The sequence below is a fragment of the Biomphalaria glabrata genome, chromosome 6 (genome assembly GCF_947242115.1).
Source record: "Biomphalaria glabrata chromosome 6, xgBioGlab47.1, whole genome shotgun sequence".
NCBI classification, from domain to species: Eukaryota; Metazoa; Mollusca; class Gastropoda; family Planorbidae; genus Biomphalaria; species Biomphalaria glabrata.
In genome coordinates, this window is record NC_074716.1 from 30,200,040 (window position 1) to 30,211,202 (window position 11,163).

At 32.1% G+C, this 11,163-nt stretch overlaps 2 protein-coding genes across 3 annotated transcripts in view; one reads left to right on the forward strand and one right to left on the reverse strand.

The window, feature by feature from the left end:
- The window catches only part of LOC129926778 (piggyBac transposable element-derived protein 3-like), a 32,650-nt gene extending 25,573 nt beyond the window's left edge, over nt 1-7,077 (forward strand). Inside the window, exons 1-2 of one of the 2 annotated variants that reach the window (XM_056032628.1) lie at nt 4,411-4,811; nt 5,251-7,077. In XM_056032628.1, coding sequence (XP_055888603.1) covers nt 4,672-4,811; nt 5,251-6,811 — 1,701 coding nt within the window. In that variant the 5' untranslated portion in view covers nt 4,411-4,671 and the 3' untranslated portion in view covers nt 6,812-7,077. Of the gene's footprint in view, nt 1-4,410; nt 4,812-5,250 lie in introns of those variants that run through there. The other variant, XM_056032629.1, reaches the window with a different exon arrangement.
- The window catches only part of LOC106077155 (ribosomal biogenesis protein LAS1L-like), a 34,740-nt gene extending 26,729 nt beyond the window's left edge, over nt 1-8,011 (reverse strand). The window contains exons 1-2 of the mRNA XM_013237933.2: nt 7,884-8,011; nt 2,124-2,216 (exon numbers count right to left, since the gene is read on the reverse strand). Coding sequence (XP_013093387.2) covers nt 2,124-2,216; nt 7,884-7,951 — 161 coding nt within the window. The 5' untranslated portion in view covers nt 7,952-8,011. The remainder of the gene's footprint in view (nt 1-2,123; nt 2,217-7,883) is intronic.
- Between the last annotated feature and the right edge of the window lie 3,152 nt (nt 8,012-11,163).

Below are 11,163 nucleotides of genomic sequence, written 5' to 3' on the forward strand. Positions count from 1 at the left end.
TTATGTATTCACTCTGCAGCTGTCTGCTTACTTTTTGGGTTAAGTGTTTAATTTTTATATACTTTTTGTAAACTCTTTCTGCATTAGTTTCTTTAAATTTTCTATATAGGTTTTCCTTCTGTTTACAAAGCTTCTTTAGTCTATTATTAAACCAGCATTTATTTATTTTGTTTGATGTGTATTTAGTTGGTATTTGATTTTCTATAATGCTTTTAAGATGGTTTTTAATGAAATTCCAGAGGTCATCAACTGGATGGTTAATGTCTTTTTCTAATAAGAATGTTTGTTGAAAGTTTAATGCAGCTTGGTGTAGTTGTGTTAGGTTACATTTATTCCAGAGTAAGATTTTTCTTTTGGGTTTTATATTGGCTACTGCTTTTATCTGACTGTGTATTTTTATGATCTCATGGTCTGATAGACCAGGGATAATATCATAATCAACTACTAATCCAGGTCTGTTGGTTAAGAAGAGATCTAATGTGTTGTTTAATCTAGTTGGCTTTTTAATGATTTGATCTAAACTTAGGTTGTGTAAAGTTTCTATGAAAAGCTCATAGAGTCATATGATGGGTGAATAAAGTATAGTTCATTTTTGAGTATAGTGACATAACAATAAAATGGTTGTCAAAATTATTTTTTTTTCAATAAAATATTTTAGAGAACTTCTTTTCTGTTAAAACAGCACATACAACTTGCACAGCAGAATCTTACCCTAGCAGTCCAACAGCAAACTACTGGGAATTTTCATGCTAAAAATTAATCCCAGTATCTTATCTAATCTTTTCTTCTTATCTTATAAATTACAAATGTTACTTCAAACAAAATGATAATAACGAGCACTTGATCAATGGTTCTATCACATATATATATATGGAATAAGAAATGTGCCTTTACCATAAGAGTTTTTCTACTTTATAATTAGGTTTTCTTTTTGTATTTGTAAATTATGGTTAAGTGTTTTATGTATTATTGCTACTTTACTTTTTATTCTTCTGTCCTGAAGTGTTTCTAATTCAGTGCTTTTACTAAAGTTGTTGCTCTAATAAAGTGTTAATATTCTTTTGTTTAAATCTAATGGCTCTATTTTGCATCTGTTCTAGTTTCTGTATGGTTTTGGAGTCCATGCATAAAAACCTTCAATTTACAAGAAAAATAAATTAATATTTGTAAAAAAATAATAATAATAAACTAAAAGTTACATTAGTAAGTATTGAAAAAAAAATTATTTAATATTATTAAAATATATCTAAGATAGATATGCAATGAAGAAAGAGAAAATGTGTCTGTGTATGTTTGTGGGGTTAGAACTCTGAATATTACGTTTAAAGAAAGCAGCATAACTTTACAGCAAATATAAAAGATTGTTTGATGCCATAAGCCTTCTTAGAAAAAATGAGTGTGATTGTATGGATAGTCTGGCTCTACAGGAGACAGGTCATAGCCTGCCACTAGCATAAATGCATTACAAAATATTACTAGTGATGAACTCCACTGCAAAATTTAACCTTAAAATGATTTCCAACATTTAAACTGTATAGATAGTAAAGTATCATTGAGAAAACATTTGCCAGCTGGATATTTTTTTTTTGTTCTCTAAAACAAAATATTTAAACTAAAAAGAAGTCAAAGTTGAGAAATTATGAAAATATACCACAGTCACTGTGACAGCCTTATTTAGACAAATAGTGATATTTGATCACCCAATGGTATCGCACAAGAAACGTCTGAGCTATAGAGACAGGAAATTAGATGTATTGGCTGTCGTTACATGAGCTGGTTAGAGAGTGTATGTGTGTATTATACATGATTCAATGGGTAACTTAGTGCAATTTTGTAATTGAAGATTATATTTTGTCGTAACTGTCTGTATGGCCAATGGCATATGGCTGGATATCATTATATTTAATTCTTATATATATTTTAAAAATTTGGTCTGCTGAAATACGCCTCAACTCTTTGTGTATCTTAGTCACTAATGTGATGTTCTAAATAAGTAATCTGAACGTCAAGTGAGAACCCAATCATGTAGCTACACGCCAGAACAATATATTCTAGAACCCACATGATCACATCTCAAAATATGATGTGACAGTAACAAATATTTATATACCTAGTGAACTAACCTTGATTTCCAGACTGCTATTCTATTTATGGCCCGTTCTTGAAGAATTAAATCGTCACTATATAAATCATTGTAAAGGTTTACAAATTCACTCCTAAAAGAAAATTTAGAAAAAACATTGCAATTAAAAAAGTGTTTATGAAATGCCACTAGACTAGATTCTGATCAATACAACACTAAGTATTTCAGTTGTTCTTAAATTTGTCTTTTTACCAATTCACTTCCATTACAAATAAAACAGGCTTTACAGCAGGAGTTCTCAATCTATGTGTTGCGAGCTCCTATGGGGATCTAACAGTAATTTGCCAGAAGTTCTCTAGAAAACCATCAAAAATATGTTGTTTTTTTGTCTATAGATATATTCTTATGTGTGTAAAACTTGGCATTATACTTATTTTTGACTACTGACAATTACTATAATATAGGTTTTATACACTATATGCTACTTTGCTAAAACTTCCTGTGCCGCTAATAGCCCCGGGAATTAGTAGCCTTCACCAGTGTTTCCCAAACCTTTTTCTTAACAGAACACTTCGCACATTCTGAGTATTTAGAGGAACACTTTGCTTATTTTTTTAGAAAGATTCATTCACTAGTTAATTATTCCAGTAGTTTGAAGAAACACCTATTCAGGCCTCTTGGAACACTAGGGTTCTGCAGAACACAGTTTGGGAAACACTGGCCAACACAATAAGGCCAAGCACCTGCCATACAGAATCAAGCCAATAATAGGGCCAAGCTCAGATGCTGCAGCAAATGTTTCTCTACCATTATCATATTATAACTAGATCTAGGTCAATGACTTTCTGTCAAAACAACATACTATAAATATAAATATATGCTGTGTGGTGCACTCTATGTATCGCTTGTTGGAACAATAATTGGAGCACAATTGTATCTTGATGGACAGATGTCTGATGATCAACAACTTAATGTACTGGGTAGTTTACAGCAAGTCATGCGTTGCACATGTGGGGTATATTAATATATAATGGTGTGGGTTGTACAATTTTGTTTTTTACTTATTTTTTAAATTTGTGCGGGGTATATGTGAGTGCGGAGTATATGCGTATGCAGGGTAAATATGGTGCTGGGCTTCACTTAAATAACTAAATAAGTCAAAAACTTAATATATATATATATTAAAACTTTTTGGTTTGTGATATCTATTTTGGAAGTCATCATAGCCACTACTACTGACACTACTGTGACTAGTTAGCTATGCGAAAAAACATAGATAATTTAGAGATTGCGTTTTTGATGTTTTCGTTTCCTATGCTGCACTTGGAAATTCATTACACTTTTGAATGAAATGTGAGAAGTTTTAAAATTGTGTTATCAATTACTTTACAATAGCCTAATTAATGCTTTAAAAACGAGTTTTTTTTTATTAATTAATTTTTTTTACTTATAATGAAAATATCACTTTTTTGTTTTCACCAATACATAAGTAGGATAGAGAACAAAGGTAATTTTTTTTTCATATTAGATATCCTGCCTGGCCATAATTCTACCAAGTTTTATCGCTGTAAGTCTTATGTGGCGCTTACAAAGTGGAAAATGCCAATTAACAAAGAAAATAATGGCCTTATATAAACAGTTTTGGTGATAGTCTATATATAGAAAAATTTTGTGAACAAAAATATAAACATATCAGGCTTTGTAAAGCCTAATATTCTACATATATTGCAATATTTTATGTGTACTAAACACATTCGCACAAATTGTGACAAATTTTAAAGCACATTTGAAAAAAAATATTTTTCAGACGATTTTGTTCCCACTTTTAAAATATTTTGTTATTTTCTGCCATCACAATACCACCATTTTGTCCACACTTCTCTGACATTTCTTGAAGCTCAAGACCCGATAATTTGTTTATTTCCTTCAATATTTACATTCTGTCATTCTAAACTTACACGTAAAGATCATAATATAAAATGAAATCAGCTTTGTGAGCTACAAATTTACTACTAATAACTAATACTTGATATCTACTATTTAATTTCTTATTTAATAAGTAGATTAGTAGATCTATAATAATCTATATCGTCTACAAAACTAAATTCCAACTTTTTAACTTTTAGCTGGGGGGGTGTCATGTCGGCTTAGCCAGCGACAAGCTCTTCTCTCTGAGTCTCTCTTGTTCCTTGTCAACCAATGTAACCAATGTTAGGTCAAAATGCCATAAAAGAAAATCATAACTTTCTAACTATTAAACATACAGTAATACAGTCATAATTTATACACCGTTGGAAAGTTCTGTTTTAACTCTTTACAGTTCTCTCCCTTGAAAATCGATCTTAAAAGATCGACGCTTTTAGGGCTTATTTTTCAATTGAATTTCCATTTTTTTACATTTTTTTTTTGGTTTAATATTTTTAATAATTATTTTTTTATTATAAAAACTCATAAAAATGCGATATGTTTCTATTTTTACATTTAAAAAATGCGAATGAACATGCGTCTATTTAAAAGTCACATTCGCCGCCATCTTGCTTTTTGAGAAAGTACTGTATCTGTACCATACCAGTAAAAATCAAATAAAAATGTCTAGCGATGAAAATGACGCAAGTTTTAGTGATGAATCTTCAGATGAAGATATCTGGGAGCCAGACAGCAGCGATTCTGACTCAGATATTGAAAATTTGAGTGATTTTACTTCACCCAGAGACAGAGGCAATGCTGTGTAAGTATTAGACCTATTGTTTACAATAGAAAATCATTCGTTTCTTCTCAAAAATAAAAAAACAATGTTATTATAACTAGAAATTACTATTAGAATTATACAATAAACTTATCTAGAATAGGTTTATAGCCTTTGTACGCTAATATTTCTTCATAATTGTTCAGTATGATAAACATAAAATAGTCACTCAATCATTGTTTTTTACACCAATTTGGTTGCTAAGGGTTTGTTTATATTGGATGCACACATAGACATTACAACCTCAGTTTAGAAAGTTATTGTTACCATATTTTTATAGAATGTAGATTAGATCTAAATTTATATATATATATATATATATATCAAGCAAACATAATAAATTAGCATTATACTGATTTATAATCTAAGTAACTTGTTAGAGCATAATAATTAATTTTTTTTTTTACGTTTATTCTTTCAGTCCCAAGGGATACAATGATGTGGATGAAGGACCACCAGCCCCAACACCAAAATTTAGACCAGCCAGAGAACCAGGAGTTCATTTGAATGATGAGATTCTGACAAAGGCTGGAGTTAGAAAGTTTTTACATCCATCAGATTTCTTCAAGCTGTACTTCACTGTCGACCTTGTCAATATGCTTGTGTTGTACACAAACAAATATGCTGCCCACTTCGGACCAACCAAACCAACAGTCTACAAAGGATGGTATGATGTAACTGTAGATGAATTTTATACTTTTTTGGGTTTGCTCATGTATATGTCTATTGTTCGAGCACCCTCTGTTTCCAAGTATTGGAGTAGGTCATCACTTTACAATGGTTTATGGGCAAGAAGCTTTATGACTAAAAAAAGATTTCTTCAGATCATGTCCTTTTTAAAAGTATCTAATTTTGAAACAGAGGATCGTCAAGATAAACTTAGTAAAATTCGTTTTTTGTATGAATACATTCATAAAAAATGTCAAAAACTATACCAACCTCATCAAAATCTTTCCATTGATGAGAGAATGGTACAAAATAAAGGGAGATATGGTTTTCGGCAGTACATACGTGACAAACCAACTAAATGGGGGATGAAAATATGGGTCCTAGCTGACTCTCTTACAGGTTATACTTATGACTTTGAGATCTATGTTGGCAAAGACAACAGTCCATCTTCTCGTTTTGGTTTGGCTTATGATGTTGTTATGCGTTTGTCTAAAAGTATTATAAACCAGGGATATGTCATATTTTTTGATAATTTTTACACTAGTTATCAACTTTTAAAAGATTTATTGTTAAAAGGTATATGTGCTTGTGGAACAATATTAAAAAATAGGAAAGGATTCCCTAATGCTCTAAAAGATGTAAAAACATTTGAGAAGAATTCTAATAGAGGAGATATGCGATGGGTTAGGGATGATGAGATTTTGACAACTCAATGGCGGGATAACAAAACTGTATCTGTTATGTCAAATTTTATGACAGCTAATGGTTATTCATTTGTCAAAAGGAGAACTAAAATCAATGGAGAATATAGGGAATTACTAGTGAAACAGCCTTCAATTATCAAGGAGTATAATGTGTATATGGGTGGGGTGGATAAAAGTGACCAACTAATAAATAAATACAATGTTTTAAGAAAAACTAAGAAGTATTGGAAAACTCTATTCTTTCATTTTATAGATATTGCTAGAGTAAACAGTTACATTCTTTTTCAAGAATGGAGAAAAACCCATTCTGACATACCAGAGCTCAAAAGACCTAACCGTTATTTACAGCTTGATTTTACAGAAGAACTAACTCGTGAATTAGGAAAAATAGAAAAGTACCAAAGTGTTCCTACTGCATCAAATGTCAAACAGTCTAAAAAAACTACCCATTCTATAATCCCAGAATTTTCACAAACCAGACGTAACTGTAAATTGTGCTACCAAACTTTGGGGGTGGAAAGAAAAGTTAGCACTAAATGTGGGGAATGTGATACATATCTCTGTTTCCATGGGAAAAGTAACTGCTTACTAAAGTATCACCAATCATAGTTTTTTACTTATCATTTTGTATATGTGTCTAACTTAAATATGTTTGTTCTATGAAACTGGTTTTGTAACATTTTCTATGAATTTTACCTTTGGAAATTTTTTTTTTTGAAATTTTCATTTTTTTTCTAATTATGTCCCCTTAAAATGTCATTTTACATTTCGTTGCATAACTTTTTTGTTTTCTTTACAAATTACTTTAAATTTGTTTTCCTTTGTAGAGAAATGAATTCTCTTCAAAATAAATATGTTTGATTTAAATTTACTTTCATACTGAGTTTTTTTTCTTTATGGTGTCTTTCATGTTTTTGATTTTTTTTTCAGAAAAAAAATTGTCATTACATAATTAATTTAATACCAAACCAAAGTAAGCAGTTATATCAAATTTTCAATGGCATAAAATTAAACTGCATTCAATTACCTTTTTATTGACATATAATAATCACTATTTCACTAAAAAATAAAAAAATAAATTCAATGTTTTCGAAGTCTTGTAAGCAGAAATGAAATTTCAGGATTTTTTGAAGAATTGTAAAGAGTTAAAGTATTTTAATTATGTAAATTCTACTAACGAAAAATTGTTTTTTCAAAGATAATTATTTTATTTCACATCCCTATACAAAAGTATACTTGCCCATGGCCTATGGATCTACTACTCTACTTCTAGTGACAGTACTAAGTCACGACTCAGTTCGAGTAGACAGTAGTCCAGTAGTGAAGTCTAGTCTGAGTCTCTAACTCTGACTCTATTATAGTCTATAGACTATACTAGATTATCTAAGTCTAGTTATTATACTTATAATCTTATTCAATAGACACTAACTGTGACTAACTAAGACTTTAGACAGTCTTTGAAGTCTTTCAGGAATCAGTGACAATCAGTCTAAGTGTCTAGTGAAGTGACTCACTGACTGAACTTTTCTGAAGTCTAGCCTCACTCTAGGCAGGCAGTCTAGGGCTGGGGCAGTGACAACTTAAACTACTTCATTGTTCAATTGGTAGTGACTGGATCAATATAGAATCTAGATCTCTAAAGTCATTTAAAAAATAAATTGACTCAATCATTGACATTTACCTTGTTCTCCAAGGGACTACGTGTTTAATAGTCCCAGGAGACAACAGAGACATCAATGGAGCAGCCATATTGTCATTACTTTTTTTTTTTTTTTAATGACCTTTGAACTTTCATTCACTGACCTGCATAAAGTTAAACTGGATATAGATCTAAATATAGATCATTGGACATGTCAGGACTTGTCGAGACCGCCAGTTGTTCATCACTATTTTTGAAGCAACAAGATGAAACCCGCGCGCTTAAATTCTGGATAAAAACGAGACGAGGGTCAAATGGAAGGGGAGGGGGCATCAACTACAATCCAGATTGGGTTCTCGAAAATCAATAAAAGCTGTCCTCTTTTAAATCGCCTAGACAGCATAGGCCTAAATTAGGCTAAATCTTTATATTTTTTTGTCGGTTAGGATTTTTATTCGTTTATTTATTTTTCCAATAACACTAGATCAAATAAGAAAGAAATCCTACATTTTATCCTATATTTTTTAATTATTCATAATTTTCTTTTTTTTTTTTTAGACCTAAATCTAGATCTAAATTAATAATGTATTTATCGGAAGTCGTCGTTACTGTTGTCTACTGTGCGAGACAGAAGAGAGATGTATACGACTCGATGCAAGTTAACTAGGGTAGAGTTAACTGGAGTGTACTACAGTCATTAAAGTCTATACAGCGAACTACAGTGGACTTGAGCCGTTACAGTCGATGTAAGACGTGTACGGCTCTGATTTGGTAGACTTGAGTACGACTCGGAACAGTTGAGTAGTGCGGAATACGGCTCGATGTAAGTTGAGAAGAGATGAATTGCAACGAAGTGAAGAGATGAATTGCAACGAAGTATAGCTAACTGTAAACTGATAGATATTGTACAGTCTTCTACGCTACATGTCACAGTGACGAATTGTTAGAGTTATAGTCAATAAAGTTATATGCAGCTGAAAGTTGAGTCAAGTTCTTTGCAGTTTTTTTTTTATTTGTGTGCCTACTAGTAGGCCTACATTTAGCCAGAAGATCAGAAATAGGTAACAGTATTGGAAAGGAAAATAAGCGTTAAAGTTGCCTGTCGAACTGTGCATATTTTTTAAAATCTTTTTTGAGGAGGACCCTACTCTTGAGGAGGTCTTGGGACATTAGCTCCGCCTGTCTTACCCAAATCCGACCCGGAATCTATACATAAGTAGGGTTACAAGATGTTCGGCAAAAGAAAGCCTTGTCCTCCTTTTTGGGGTCGTGTCCCTAATCCAGCCGGCTTTTTGCACGTGAAAATCACATGGCAAGAAAGAGTACGCTAACACCAAGATACTCGTAAGAACAGCATCTTTACAATCCTCAAACAACGCCGTCTGTTATGGGTTGGTTAGGCCTATATTCGCCGGTTGGAGGACGAAAGTATCCAGAAAGTCATCCTTTATGGACAACTCGCCATGGGCTCTACAAAAAGTGCATGTTCCCCTCTCCCGGCTCTCAAAACGTCCACGATGACTACTGAGAAGATATAGCCCTAGATCGCACTATATTTATGGTTAGAGATGGTGACGAGATAGACACGCAAAAAGACACATAAGCGATTAAATTTGCTCTGAAAAAAAAAAAAAAAAAAAAAAAAAAGGAAATGACTGCATGGTCCCTCTGCCACCAAAACGAATGCTATGCCACTTTTACCTGCATTAAATGTAGACAGAATGTCTCTCCAGATTCCAGATTAACATGGTCCAGGGTTCAAACCCTGCCCGCTCCCATCCCCCGTCGTCCTGCGGGAGGTTTGGACTAGGAAGTAATTATCTTCAACTTTGAAGGAACATCCGAAACATGTAAAACATTTTACAAAATTTTACAAAAATACTCTACGAGATGAGCCAACTAACACGAGCCATGATACATAGCATCAATAAATCAACTTAGCGTGATCGCTGTTATGTTTATGTATAATAATTAGAGTTTGTATTCAAGATTTCCGCTAACGTTATAGTGCTAATAATAAAATAAAGAGGAGATGTGATCTAATGAAGAATTCTGAAAAACTGTGCGAAGATGGCTATGAAAACGAACACTTTTTTTAACATACCAAAAGGACACTGAATATTTGGACAAATAGATGGCACCGGTGGATATTTCTAAATACATGACCTAAAGGAAAGAAGCATTGATGTCAACAAGTTCCATTGTTTGACCAGTACTGCAATTAGACTACATCATTTGCAGGACTAAGAGATAATACATTTTTTAGAAGCGTCGATCATAAAAAGTTCTGTGCGTAGGCCTTTATATAAAGCAATTCTAATGAAACTAGTTACTTAAAATAAAAGCTCAAATTTTTTAGAATTTCTCTTATTTATTCCCATGACTAAGATGAAAGAGTGTTTTCGCTGATAAATGCACAATGGACAAAAGAACAAATTTAACCATGCCTTATAATATTATGACTTAGTGAGAGGTGCTCTTCTAAAAAAGTAGGCTACTTTGAAGAAAATGTCCTGCATGGATTGCGAATGATGAACTACTATATATGATGTCCTTTCTTTCGAGAAATATTATATTATATGTTATAGTCGCATTCAAGCTATTTATGTAATATATTTTTAATCAAATAAATTAAGTGCATTTTCAAAAGTTTTCTTTGTCTTTTTTCTCGTCTCCTTATAGGGCTTTGTCCTCCTTTTTCTCCTCCTTTGGGTATATAGTACGTGTCTTGTAACCCTAACGTATATATTATAACAAGTATGTAAAGTAAAAGTAGGCCTACATAAGAAATTTAAGAACGCAACTACAATACGATGTTTTCTTCAGTTTATATTCTAAATATAATGTTTACACAATCACTCAGATGCTTTTATAATAGGCCTATTCATTAGGCCAATCTGCATACATAGAATATACTATACCTAGATCTATATCTTTTGATTTACATCTACAACTCGTATTCGCTGTCAAATGCGGGCCGGTAAATATATATGTATAGAGAGAGAGAGAGAGAGATCTATATCTCGCATAATGTAGGCCTACTTAAAAACTCCAACGCGAATTCACGATATTTTTTTTAAACGTATGACTCTACGAAGTTTTATCTTGAGATTATATAAAAGTTTATAGATCTATCTGGATTCTAGGTCTACATTCTAGATCTAGTTGGAAATTTTATTTCAGTTTAGCACAAGAGTCAAGATCTGCCCTTATTGTCGCCTTAATTGGTAGGGCCTACGCCTATTGGTTGGGAGGTTGGGACTAAAAAAAAAAGGATTACGGATTTTTATACAATCTATATTTGTTCAATTTGTCTTGTTAT